Source organism: Drosophila takahashii, chromosome 2R (genome assembly GCF_030179915.1).
Source record: "Drosophila takahashii strain IR98-3 E-12201 chromosome 2R, DtakHiC1v2, whole genome shotgun sequence".
Classification (NCBI taxonomy): Eukaryota; Metazoa; Arthropoda; class Insecta; order Diptera; family Drosophilidae; genus Drosophila; species Drosophila takahashii.
This window is the reverse complement of record NC_091679.1, coordinates 37,689,295-37,703,369: the sequence shown is the minus strand read 5'-3', so window position 1 is coordinate 37,703,369 and position 14,075 is coordinate 37,689,295. Positions and strand designations below refer to the sequence as shown.

General features: G+C 44.4%; 1 protein-coding gene across 1 annotated transcript; it reads right to left on the bottom strand.

Annotated features, from left to right (window-relative positions):
* Positions 1–358: 358 nt before the first annotated feature.
* LOC108066319 (membralin) lies at positions 359–14,015 on the bottom strand. The gene is made up of 13 exons (XM_017154797.3): positions 13,734–14,015; positions 13,580–13,662; positions 13,379–13,525; positions 13,227–13,319; positions 12,966–13,168; positions 12,744–12,909; positions 12,517–12,679; positions 12,402–12,459; positions 12,256–12,339; positions 12,055–12,187; positions 4,564–4,663; positions 3,575–4,235; positions 359–2,722 (listed from the first exon to the last, which is right to left on the bottom strand). Exons 1-13 carry the CDS (start codon positions 13,869–13,871, stop codon positions 1,980–1,982), a joined length of 2,772 nt encoding a protein of 923 aa, XP_017010286.2. The 5' UTR covers positions 13,872–14,015; the 3' UTR covers positions 359–1,979.
* Between the last annotated feature and the right edge of the window lie 60 nt (positions 14,016–14,075).

Genomic DNA, 14,075 nt, shown 5'->3' with positions numbered 1-14,075 from the left:
TTAAAAAATCGCCGTGATAGCGATGAGCATTGGATAAGTTGAGATAATCTATTTGCTAGTTTTTTTTAGGACCACTTTAAAAACATCCCTGCTTTACATGTAATCAAATCTATATCTATAGACGAGAAATATCTATCACATGACTACCCCGAATTGGTTCCGTTCATTTTGTTTATGGGGAAATATGCAAATCAAGCTTCAACTTCTGATGGGGCATAATTTGTTTGTGTTCCAGTCAAATTAAATTGCCAGCGAAGTCTATTAACATTTATGTAAATTTAAGAACCATTTTCGGACTCATTAGACACAAAACAAAGTCCAGCTGGAAAACATTCATCCCCCCGAATAAAAAGTGTACTTGATTTGTGTCGTATATTTTTTTATACACATTTAGAAATAACATTTTTAGCAATAGCAAATAGTCATAGCTACTAGTATTAGTTTAATGTGTAAAGTTAAGAATTATAAACCGTTTCCGAACTTCGATTCCGACCTCCGTTGCTTATTGAATAGTTCTATAAACGTGTCGCCACAGTCACTCAATCTTAAATCAGATCAGCGTTACAATCAAATACCATGTACAAAGTAGGAGTATACTTAAAAGCAGAGCTAGTAAATAACTGTTGACACTTTCAAACTGCTTTAAAAATAACAAATATTATTCTCAGTTGTTTCTGTCTTTGCTAACAGAAAACAGTTTGGTTTTACATGTGTTTCTTTCTGTGTTTACTGATTTATTAAATGGTCCAAAATCAGACTAGTAGAAATATTTTGTAATCATGATTTTGTAAACCATAAAGTAATAAAAAAACGTATGTATATACAAACTACTCAAATATCAATTTCAAATACATGAACAAATGAAGTGAAATGAAACTTATTCTGGGACACTTTTGGATTTTGTCCATTTAATAAAAATTATTAAGTGACCAAAAAGGTAAAAATCTCAATTTTATAGTTATTGAGAATCGGAAATAATATTTGTGTCCGACGAAAACAGTCAACAGAAATCATATTGCAACAAAATAAAACTGTTTTCTGCCAGTTTTAGAAATAAGTGCCAACAGTTAATTTTCTAAATTAAAAGAAATCAAAATGAATAGAATTACAAAAAGGAATTTCACAGATGTTGTATTGGCGCCCAATGGTTGTCCAATAATTATTATTGCGAATTATGTCAACATTCAACGGTATTTTATTTTATGAATATTCACAGTGTTTTTTTGTGATGCCTATGCGGTTTTTAAATGATGTTTAGGCAAACAAAATATATAACAGTTGACATTCCTATGGTATTTCATAAAGTTGAAATATAAAGAGCTTGGGCAAACAGCAATAGCATCGGCTTGGTTAGCGGCCGGAAGGGCTTTCGGCTGTTTGTCCATCCGGAGCAGGATTCTAGGTGGAGCAGGGGGTTCGTGGGTTAAAGGCAGCTCCAAAGTTAATTAAAAATGTTCAACGCATTTTTCTCAATAAAGGGGCAAACAAGGATGGGCAAAAAAAGTTAAGTTTAAAACGCGACTAGCTTGTGGTGTGTGCATTGTGGCTCTATGTTGTATGTATCCGTACATCTGTTGCGGCTTCTCACGTATTTGGCTAATTAAAAAGGCGTGCAACATTATTAATATATATCCCGACTTTTACCTGCAGGTGCTAGCAGGTCAACTACGCGTTTCCCTAGCTCGTTTTTAGTCGGATCTCAAACACGTTCTCACACACTCGTGGCCCCCGTTCAGAAAAACCATCTACTCATCTACCCATCCATCCATCCATCCATCCATACATACATCCCACTCCTAGCAGATACATTCACACATTCGAGCGGGGGCGTCGTGAGTCGTGGTTGATCTCCGGGCATAAGTACACCAGACAAATTATCTAAAATTTACTAGCTCTTTTATGTAAAACATCTTGTTATGTGGGTAGCTATTTTCGGGATGGTTGGGTTTGTTTTCGGGGGCTCGCCACTAATGCCTGGCCTATTCTGCTGTTGCTCCTGCCGTTGTCACTTGGCTTGATGTATGTTGTGAAGTTTTCATTAGCTGCTGCTCCTGTGCCTTGTGGTTTGCGCCAGCATTGAGTTGGCAATTTGCTGCTGACGTTGGGCTGTCGCCTTCTATAAAATCAACTGTTTGCCTGTCATCCATCATTGGCCTGGCTGCTGCTCCTGCTTCTGCTTCTGCTCCCACCTCTGCTGCTCCTGGCTGAGAGGATTGTTTTGACGTGGCAGCTGCTGATGTTGCTGCTGCTCCTGTCGCGGGTTCGTCCGGTTTGTTTTTCTGCCTCTGCTGCTGCTGCTGCTGGTCATTCATAATGCTGTGCGCTTGTAGTGGGCAGCTTTGCTTTTCACCTGATGCCTCCCCCTCGGCTTTCAGCAACTCTGGCAAATTATTTTCTAATTGCCTCGCCTTTGGCTGGGTCTGATGGACATCTGCGTGGGTGTGGATCAGGGTCTGTTGAGTGCTGCTGTCCGTTGAGGCAGGCGCTGCAACAGTAGTTTTATCCAACATATTTATAATATCCGCCGCAACGGAATTTAGATTTTCCAGCGTCTTGGACATGCCGCCCGCCTCTTGTCCCTCGTCCGGCAGTGGCTGCCTTTCCTGCTCCGGACGCCCAATCTCCGACTCCGACTTGTCTTGAGCTGCTTCCGCTCCCGTTGCTACTGCATCATTTATGCCCGATGTTGTCGGCTGCTTGCGTCCCTGATTTGTTTCGACATCTGAAATATGCAGGGAATTTGAAGGCAGAGTGAAAATAAAACAGGAAATGACAAGCGAAACATTTACAGTGAATATTTTCCTGCGAATTGAGAAATAATTTCATGCATATTACGATTATTGTATACCGACAACAGACAGACGTTAAGAGCAGCTTTGCTTCCCTGCTTCCCCATTGAGTGTTCTCAAAAAACTGAAGGTTCCTTGAATCCCTGAATCCCCATCCACTGCTCTCGCTGGCATTTATTGCCACTGAATCTGTTATTTGCTTATTTGTATTGCTTGTTTGGTTGCTACCGACTCACACACACGCGGCTCCGGAGGCGAAAGGGATTTCCCGTTTGTCGAGTGGAATTCAAATTTGAATTTATCTTCCAAACGATTTCACACACAGCCAAAAAGGACTTCGTGGCAACGAAAACTGTTCTGCCATCGGAAAAAAATATTAAGCTGCTTGCACTAGTCGAAGTTTTTATATACTATGCCATCCTCTAAATTCGATATGAAATAGTGTCTCTTTATATTTTCCAACATGAAGGCAGTTAAATTAATCTCCTGGCTATTGAAAAACATATTTGTAAAGAGAATTCACTTTAACACCATATCCTTTTATATATAGAAGCTTGACTAGGGCTTATCACTTTGCTGCACATATTTCCAACTAAAATAAAAATACTTTCGGACTGCATAAAAAGAGTTCGTTTGAAAGAGTTCCTTTGACGCAGGTATAATGCCCACTGAAAGGGTATGCAAATGGTTGCCGCAAAAGTTAAGAGTTTAAGCCCTCAACGTGAAAGGCAATGAAGTGTGCTGGCCCCACTCAATTAAGGCAGGGGAATGTCGCCAAAGCTTACCTGCAGCATGGGTTGCTGTTGGCGTGGCTGATGATGCCGATACTGCTGCTGCTTCTCCTGTAGTTGCAACATCGCCGCTGGCGGGTTCATCAGCTGGTGCTGCCCCTGCCCCTCCTCCTGCCCCGCCCACTGGAACCGCCCCGGCTGCTGCCATGGCCGCAGCCACCTGGTTGCGCAAGCCAGGTATGTCAGCCACGTTAATACGCTGCAGACGCACCTGCATCAGGCGAGCATTGCCGCCGTGTCCCAAGAAGACGCGTCGCACGGTGGCGAACTGCTCGCGACCCTGCAGCCACTGGCCCACCACGGGCAGTCTTCGCAGATTGGCCAAGGCCACGCCCACGGCGGCGGTGGGTCCCGGTGGGCGCTGTTGCTCCTGATTTTGTGGCTGCCCCGGCTGTTGCCCCTGGCGTTGTGCTGCCAGTTGGCTGAAGAGTCGAGCGACTATCAGGCGTGCACGTTGCATGGACGCCTGCTGGCCAACGACTCCTCCCGGTGCAGCTCCTCCTGCAGCGGCAGTTCCTCCACCTGCAGCTCCTCCTGCTGCTGCAGCCGCTGCTCCTCCCGCTGCCGCTCCCTGATTGCGTGTGATGATGAAGACCTGGTGCTGGGCCATGATTGCCGGCAGCTCGTAGCGGTGAAAGAAGAACACCATCGAGTGCTGGGGAGAATAAAAAGAGCAGGAGTGTGAGTCTCAGACAGATATATGGAGCAGATGGGATGAGAGGTTATGCCACGGTCGCCGGGCACGTGAGCCTGGGTTTGGTCTGCACGTGAGCCTCTGCCGGGTTGCGAACAATGCCACAATGCCACAACAGCCGGAGAACGAGAAACCCGGAGAATAGGGAACAGAGAATGTAGAATGGCAATTTGTCATGCACTTGACAGGCGTAAACATGGCCGGAGTTCGTTTCCATCATTGTCGCAGCGGCGTTGCATAACGCATTCATTACTCGCCATGGCTACGCAAATGGTGAAATGGAACCCACCTGGGTGAAGAGGTACGAGGAGAGCAGCGCCAGCGTCCTGTACTGTCCACTGAAGCGGTAGTGATACGCATAGAACGCGAAGTGGTACAGGTAGAAGAATCTGCAAGTAAACAAACGAAACGGGTTAGGGCCGGGGACTAAAACAATCGATGCATGAGTCCCTTGACATTCAATGAAGTCCTTACGCAATTACAACTGCTTGATTATACCAACAATTTAAAGATCTGAACAATTAAACCATATATTATTAGACTATAATATAAAACACATTTAAAAATTTTCTCTAGTCAATTACACATAAAAGAATCCAAGATTTCTTCCTTTGACTTTATGTGATGTCCTAACGTCATTACGACTGCTTGATTAAAGGAACAATTTTAAGATCTGAACGCTTAAACCATATAATATTACACTGTAATATAGAATCCCATTAAAAAATAATCTGCAGTCAATTAAACATAGAAGTCTCCAAGATTTCTTTTTTTGACATTACATAATGTTACGACTGCTTGATTATACCAACAATTTTAAGATCTGAACCCTTAAGCCATATAATATTACACTATTAATATTAAAATCCATTCAAAAATAATCTGCAGTCAATTAAACATAGAAGAATCAAAAATTTCTGCAATCTAGGGTGGTTAAGTGAAACATTTGCCCCACTTAAGTTGTGTCCAAAGTGTCAAGCACTTTCGGAAATCGAGAAGCAATCTTGTCATAGAACAGATACGGCTTGCATAATAGAAAAACCAGATTGTATAGCTCACACTCGGCTTTAAAGCTGCCAAAATTTGGGTATGGGCCCTCGGAACCCACATCAAATATCGCCGATCGATGGGGGTAGATGTTTTCTTTTCTATATAGAGCAGGGGAAAACATGATTACCATTCGACAAAATTGTATTTAGCTGACAAAAATAAAAAGCGAAAACATATTGGTTTCTGTTTTTCTATTTCTCCGCCACCTCCTTGAAAATGCCACTCTGTTTTTTTTCGGTTTTTTCGTTTTTTTTGTTTTCGATGGGCTGAGAATAAGCTGCGGAGAAATGGGTCAGACGTGTGGTGGATGGAGACGGAAGCCACGGGCCCATGACATAAGAGTAACAAGTAACTGTAGCCGAGGAGGACAAATATCAAAAATGCCAGGACAACGGCTACGAACGGAAACAACAATGGGCAAAGAGGAAAAAAAAACACTCAAGAGGATTTAATAATATAAATAATTGCTGGCGCTGTTAGCTGAATTGTTGCTGGCCAAAGACAACAAATAAAAAACACAATGGATGGCCGTAACAACAACAGAGGCAACAATAATGACAGCGAAGGCGACTCATTGATAAGCAATGGACAGGCGGACAAGCGGACAAACGGACAAAACGGACAAACAACTTGACAACCGGACAGAAGACCTTTTGGCGTGGCCAGCGGAATTGAACTTTAATTTATTTTTACAGCCCAGCTGGCAGCTAGCAGGGGGTGCTGTTGGTATCTCGGAATTCGAATCGGAATAGGGACAGGGATAGGGTTTTGAGGCATGGCCATGATTGAGTTATGTTATTGAATTTAATTCGAGTTGATTGTGTGCACACACAAACCCACGTCCACAAGTATCGACCATCAATATCAACAGCGACAAATGAAGACACACGACTCTTATTTAGCAAGCCTTTCCAGGGCATTGCGCAAGCAGAGGAGCATTGAGCAATATGGACACATCCCCGGCAAACGCTTGCCAGCAATTTCCTCAATTTCCCCCGCCTTCTGAACAACACATGGCCACACCATCATCCTGTAGCCGAATCCTCGACGCCGGGAAAAGGAAGTGCGGGCGGCAGGCACGTAGACAACACTTATCGCCCGTTCGTTTCCGTTCCATTCGCTTTCCTAATGTAGCGTAGCGTTGACAAGCAGCAACGCCTTGTCCCCGTTTCCGCTACTTACCCCTTCTTTTCCTTTGTCCTCACCCGCAATCCTTCCCAGGCGCAGTGCCACATACCACTTGCATCGCCACCGGGGGCACAGTGCATCAGCGAATACTTCCTGGCCAGTCATTCAAAAGCATTCTTTTACGGACAAAACTCTCTTAAGCGGACAAACTTTTTGGAAGTAAAAAGAGTTTAAAAAAATAAAATAAACCTGGCAAGTCATTCAAAAGCATTCTCATACGGACAAAACTCTCTTGAGCGGACAAACTTTTTAAAAGTGATAAGAGTTACAAAAAAATAAAAAAAAACTTTTAACCGCTATAAGTAATTGTTTAAATAAATTATAATTTGGCGTTGGAAACAAATGTGTTTTTGCATAGTTTTTAAATAATACATTTCCTTTCACCTATCACTCGAGTGGGGAGATTTGTTTAACCCAGCATAGCCGCAATCATTAACCCAACACTTAAAACATGGTAATGATATACCTCATGATTTATTTGTATTTTGTAGTTGCAAATCCCTAATCCTTGCAACACCTTCTCCACAATGGCTCAATCAGTTTCCCGTCACCGTCGACCACTGTGCGACGCGGCAGGACGGATGTGCGCCAGGCAAATACCGTTGGCTTTCATATCCTTCGAACCGAGAGCGGAAATGGGCGGGGCTGGGGGCAGGATGGCAAATAGGACAACTGTTGCATGTGTCTGGTTGGGGATCTGAGTCTTAGCATGAGTATGAGAACGTGGTTAAGCAAGCACCTTCGCTCAACCTGGTGGCAAGTGTGAAGCGTGGCTGTTGGTCGTGTCAGTTGCTCCAACAACGATGATCCGATATGCGTCATAAGTGTTTATTTGTTGCAGGCAAACAGAGGAGGAGAGGTGTTCGTAATAGTTAAAGTGCTCAATGAGCTTGTAAGCTCCTCTTCTCTGGTATGGCTGCTTTTAATAGCATTTGCATAAATGGGATTGCATATCTGGAGGGTTAAAGGCAGCATCAGTATCTATTACGGTCGCTGCAAAGGTGGATCCATCGATGGGTTCGTTTCAAAAGGTGAATGCAGCTCTAAACTTAATTGAAATATCACAAAAACTGAAGTATTTGCCGTGCAAACACTAGGCCATCCCCAAAGCCCCCACTCTCCGCCTGTTAAATGCGTGAAAACGACCCATTTCCATGCATAAATTGGAACAGAGTTGTCGCATATGCAAACAGCAGACACAGGCACGTTGCGCATACGCCATGTTAACAAACAAAACAAGCTGAAACTGAAACAAACAGAGCACAAACACACTGGAACACACACACAACAATGAAGCGATTTTGCCTCGTTATGAGCACTCATCAACTGCACCTTTGAACAACACCCACCCAGCTAGGATACGCCCAGTTCACCCACCACCCCTTACCCAACAAAGCACCCCCCTTTGAGCCACTTCTGTTGATGGGGGTCGCCGCCCGCGCGGTCGGACAAAAGTTATGGCAGAAAAACAAACTTGACGCAATTATACTTTGCGTAACATGATCTCAATCAACACGAAAACAGCCAAAGGAGTGCAAAGCCAAAGGAAAGGAGAATGCTAGCCTTGTGCCATTCACATTCACATTCCCAATCCCAGGCCCTCGCCATTTCCCAGCTTTTCCGGGAACCTCCTCACCATGGCTGCCAATGCCGTTGACGTTGAGGCTAACCCGCCGACACCGTGGCCACCTTTTGAGACCAAGAACAACCCAGTAGCGGCAACAATGGCTGGCGAATATATATGTTATATGGTCCCCAGCCATTCTATATATATCACTATGTTTGTTAGCGTAACAAGCGTGTAAACAACAGCGGGAAAGCGGAGAAGAAGGCAGCTACTTGAGGCGCGCTACTGTAACCGACCTGAACTGAACTGAACCCCTTCTACTCCTTCGCTTAACCCCCCGGCTGCCCCGGGTTCCTGGCATTTGCTCTTTGAAGCCTCTTTGGTCCTCAGCTTCCTTGGCGCGACAAGCAATCTGCGCAAGACTCCGGCACTTCGCACACAGAAAAAAAAATTTAACATGAAATAAGATCAATTCGATCTTATTTCGTGTAAAATTTATGACTCAAACATATCAATATGATATTTTTTCATATCATATAAAATACCAAATTTAGTATTATTTTAAGAAATAGTATAAAATAAGATAAACATCATCTTTATCAAAATAATATGAAAATCAAGATCAAAATGATCTTTAAAAATATGAGATTTACCAGCTAATATCAATGGGATCTCTTTTGAATTTTTTCTCTGTGCAGCAGGCCAGCAGGCAGGTGTTTCGTTTAGCTTTTCCTGTGCGTTTGCAGCTCATTTAATACGTGTCGTCTGCCCCGTGCCTGGCAACCAGATTTAAGCACAAAAGAAGCATTACGCGACGCAAGAAGCCACAGGGCAAAATAAGAAGCCGGTATTGGAGTGAAAGGGCTGAGGTAGAGTAAAGTCGGGTGTCAGGAGCTTATTATGCTGGATGGATGCTCCTTTCCCCTTCCTGGGAATATACACGCGTAGTTAGGGGTAGTCGGGCGGCCTCGTTAAACGGCGATTAAGAAGAGCCGAGGCAGTCGCTCCTTTGATGACTTTAAAGTCCTTTAAAAGTCAATTAGAACGAATTGAAGGCAATTGACAGGAAGTTCAGAAGGTTAGTTGGTTGGTTGGCTGGTTGGCTAAAAGCTGGCTTTGTTGCCCCGCTCGACGTTGGCCACTTGACAGTTTTAAGCTTCCAACTGCCGCCGTCTGCAATTGCCATTTGCCATTTGCCATTTGCAATTCACGTTGATTGCAACTTTTAGCAAAGTTTAAGTACACAAATTAGTCTATGCAATGAAATTAATACCATTTGGCGGACTGCAGGAGGGGATTGGAAAGGAATGGATGTAGCTAAAAAGCGAAAAGCGCCGCCAGCTTGTTTGTCTTGTATGCCAACTTCAATGCCAGCCGGCTGGCTGGGTATTGGCCTTAACTGACTGCCTGCCTTCCACAGACCAAGTTAACCGCAAAAACAGGCGAGTAAATACGGAAGCAGGAGCGGAAGGATCGGAGCGGAGCAGAAGCTAGCCCCCACTCCTCCACTGCCACCACCGCAGGCAGGAAGGAAGTCAGGAAGGAAGCAGCAGAACAAGCAATCCCGGCCCTGTAACCCATAACCGCAGGACCAACAACAGCGGCGCCAGCAAGAGCAGGAAAAAAGTTATGACTTGCAATTATGAAATACTAAGTACCCTGTTATATAATTATTATATTATATATAACATTGCAACGGTTAAAATATTTTACTAGAATTTTAGGATAAATTTCAAGTCATCTTAAAGTTAAAGTTAAAATAAATGCCAAGATATCTTAAAGTTAGTGCACCTACTTAATTAGTGGACCTGTTAGATATTTATTATCTAAGTATCGAATAATATAAAGTAGATATTGGTATCATCCTCATGTTAAACTTAAAATCTCCATATGTTCTTTAAGAATTTACACCTAACCTACTTTTTATTTACGGACATATCAATATTTAAAAGTTAAAAAAAAAGTTATTTAAACGAGTATTATTGTTTTAAGTTTTATCGTCAATCTTCTGCCGATAATATGATTTATAAAACTTCGAAAGTTTACTAACCCTAATTGACTGAGCTAATTAAACTTAATATAAGTCTAGAACAAATAATTACCTTAGGAATTGTTCCTGTTACTTTCTTCTCAAAATACGCTTACTCAGAACTAAACAACCTTTTGTGCGAGGGTATAAAAATACTGTTTCCGGAAACCCCTTTCACCGCTTGGGGCAGTCAATAACAGCAAAATTAAACCGTAGGAAAGCACACACACTCCAACCTCCCCTGCCCCTCGCGCTCATCCAAAAACACCCTTCGGGCACACAAAACACTCACAAACATGCATTTATGGTTCCGGTGGAGTGTCCTGGCCATATGGCATATGTGCTGAATTAATTTCACTTTAAGAAGGAAGCCCTCGGACTTGGTCTTGAACCCGGACTCGGACTCATACCCATGTCCTTTATAAGCTTTCTATATATCAGGCAACATCAGATATTGTTTGCCATTCAATTGCACAGCAAAGGATGCACCTAGGTACATTGCAATTGGATATTTTTTCATTCAAAAGTTTTGCAAAAAGTTTGACAATCTGGGCGAGCAAATGATGAGTTATGCGAAACTCCAAGGGGCAGCAGACACAAAAGATATTTTTCGTTTCCTTTGGCCAGGTACACATCGAAACCTCACAGATTAGTAGCCTCGTCGTCTCGTCGGGAGACAATCATTGGAATCTGGACCGCCTTTTCATCTTCACCGGAGATATTCGATGCCTTATGCGTGCCTCCCATAAATTTTTAATTTGTGGCCCAGTACGTAAGTTAGATTTTCCGAACGTCTGGTCCTTTCCCAGCTGCCATTTCCATGGGAATCTATGAAAAGCCCTGGACAAACAAGCCGCGCACATTTAAAATCATTCACAGCAATGAATCTTTAATGAATATAAATACGACAAGTGGTCCGCAAGGAGGAGTTCGCATTTTCGGAGCACTGATAGCCTTTTAATTCGGCGCAAATTACGCAAAATCAACACCGCAAGGCGGCGAGGCCAGTGATTCAGTGATTGGGGCTGGATGCATGCACATGAATTCATAATCAAAACGTGCGGACCTTGAGCCCCGCGCTAAAAAGGGAATTTTCGAGTGTCTTTTTGAATTATTGATGGGTCCAGCGTTCGGCGTTCAGCGTTCAGCGCATCGTGCAAATTGATGTCCGGGAAAGTTGCCGAAAAAAAAGGAGGAAAATAATTTCTTGCGGCGGCCGTTCTCAATTATGCAAAGTGCGCGTAATAAACCGCAAAGTAGCTCCGTTTCTGGTGAGGATGGGGCTTCGTCTGTCCGCTCCTGACGTGCATGGTCATTAATGTCGATCGAACGGGAAAGAGCGGCTCTAAATTTCCATCGCCGTTTCCCCTTTTTTTTGTTATAGGGCAGCGGCGAGTTTATTTAAATGTTTGCTAATGGTGCGGCTCAGTTGGTTGGGCCAGTTGTTGGGGATGGCTATATGGAGTAGCTTGGCGCTTGGGTTACGCTTGTTGACTTAAGTGATGAAATTCTCTGTTTGCCGGTGTCTGTGTGTGAGTGGGTGGGTGGCTAGGTGGTTGGAACACCCGCCACCGGCGAAGGGGTGGCCACTGGTCGATTTGTTCTGGCCCCCGGGGGAGGCTTGCGCAAGCCAAGTTAATTTTCAAATAACAACTGGGAGGCGGAGCAGGAGAAGAGTGCAAAATACCCGGGCTGAGACCGAAGAGAAGGAAAATATGCGAACCGAACGAAATGAACTGTTAAGTGCTGGATGACGGCGGTGGGAAGAGGGACAAGATGCTATTATCTATGGCCGGACAGCGGCTACAGAGATGCTGGAAAGGATTGCAGACTTAATGTAATTGAATTTGTCATTTGCTCGGGCCACGGACGATTGCACAGTAAGAAAATAAACATGCTGGAAATGGGATACTGCTCGGTATTCCCTTTGCCAAATCAGTACGCACCTGAGCCAATGACGCTTGGTGATGCTCGTGTGACAGCAGATGGCATCGTATTGATCCGCAATCCAGACAATCAGTATGATGTAGAAGGCCGTGGTGGTGTCGTTGAAGAACTCCGACATGATGGCTTCCATTCCTGCCGAGAAGCAGATTGAAGGGTTAATGGCAAATGCAAATTAATCAGTCGAATGGGGTTTGTCACACCTACGAGCGCCAAAATGACGGTGAGCAAGGGGGCGATGGGAAACCGGGCGGACACATTGTACTCCAGCATCTGCAGCAGGTCGACTGGCAAAGGAAATAGAGTCATTAGTCTTTTAAATCTTGATTGGTTTCTAAGAGTTTACTACCTATAAAGACAAAGATCTGGTGATGCGAGTAGCGAAGCAGCATAGACACTGAAAAGGTCTGAAAAATAATGATTAATTAGTAACTCTCTAGTGTCAAAGAACCATGTTATCTTACAAATAGCAGCATTACACAAAAGGCAGCCGGATAGCTGCTCCAGGCTGCCCACCACATGGACACGAAGCGATAATGCTCGCCGGTGATCACATTGCGCAGGTAGCCCTTGTTCTCCTCCTGCTCGGCTATGGTCCTGACGGAGGCCATCAGTAAGTCATCGTAGCTATGCGAGAAGGGGAATTGCTTTTCAAATACCACTGAAAGTTATAACAAAGATGATTATTTACCCCAGCAATCGTTTGAGCAGGTATCGCGTCAGGCTGTCGCCGAAACACTTGTCCGTATTGGGATCCAATTGGACAGTGAGCACGGGGATGTGCAGACGCTTTCGCGTAGAGGAAGACAGCCGCAGGTGGCCGTACTCCAGCGAATACTCCACAATGTACTGCTCCTCTGCAAGTATAAATACCATAAGAAAGGTTTTTGGGGTAATCATATTGATATCCCACCATCATCTTCCTCGTTCTTGAGCTGTATGGCATTGGGATGGTCGTAGGTGTCCAGGATGTTGATGGCATCGAAGTAGTAGTACAGGGATTCATTGCTGTAGGCGAAGGTGGGTCTCACAGGCAGACCCAGTTTGCCCAGAATGGACTCGTATCGCTTGAGTCTGTCGTGGTTTTGATGGGTTTGCGGTCCAATGCCATAGTAACTGCAAGGGATTAAGTTATATATATTTCTTAATTACAGATTTATTATAGATTGCTCACTAGGAATCCTTAAGAGAGCGCACTATCTGTTGGTCCCGCTTAATGCCCTGCCAAATGGCCCGCTTTTCCGCCAGATGGGGTATGATCTCCACTCTGGAAAAAGAGTTTTTGATTAACAAAGATTGAGGAGAGATTCAGAGACTAATCCCTGCCTGATGACGCCTTCGCGTGGCCAGTTTTTAACCCCCTGCAGGCAGGTGCAGGGATTCTTGATGAAGGAGTTGTGCACGTAGATGAGCGTGAAGAAGAACAGCAGGGCCTTGGCCAGCAGCAGGAACTCGATGGTCAGCTGCACCTTCCTGGAAGAGAGATAGAGATAAAGGTATGTAGATAAGGGGGCCAATGACTCTTACCGTGGAACCAACTCCGCGTAGGCAGCCGCCGCCCGAAAGTAGATGGCATGGAACAGTCGATCCCGCATATTCATCATGTTGTTCTGCAAGTCAGGCAAAAGATAAGGGTGTTATGTGCTGCAGGGTTGTACTACATATATCCAAGGGTAATTACCTGTCCACCACCACCACCACCGCCTAGTCCACCAGGTAGAACTCGGTTGCGCCCGTTCCCGTTTCCATTCCCGTTGATGTTATTGATTGCGTTGGCCACCGCGATCTCGGCCGCATTCTCCGGCAGCACAGCGGCCATGGCTGGAGTTCAAGGCTGTTACTTCCGCGTCTGGTTGGCCGCTCTTCCGCAGTCCAATCCGATCTCGGTCTTCGCAAATATCTCAATCTTAATCTTAATCTCAGAGAGGATAGTCGTGGTCACAACACAAAAACAAAACATGGAGAAATATCGATGGGAACAACGATGCATCGATGGAAACTTCGATGTTTTCTATCGATGTTT

What these genes read in the sequence shown, in the direction of transcription:
- LOC108066319 (XM_017154797.3), bottom strand. Translation starts at nt 13,871, where the DNA reads ATGGCCGCTGTGCTGCCGGAGAATGCGGCCGAGATCGCGGTGGCCAAC. An exon ending in CGTCATTTTGGCGCTCGTAG is followed by an intron (nt 12,188 to 12,255) that starts GTGTGACAAACC and finishes GCTTCTCGGCAG; the next exon opens with GAATGGAAGCCATCATGTCG. An exon ending in ACCAAGCGTCATTGGCTCAG is followed by an intron (nt 4,664 to 12,054) that starts GTGCGTACTGAT and finishes GTTTACTTGCAG; the next exon opens with ATTCTTCTACCTGTACCACT.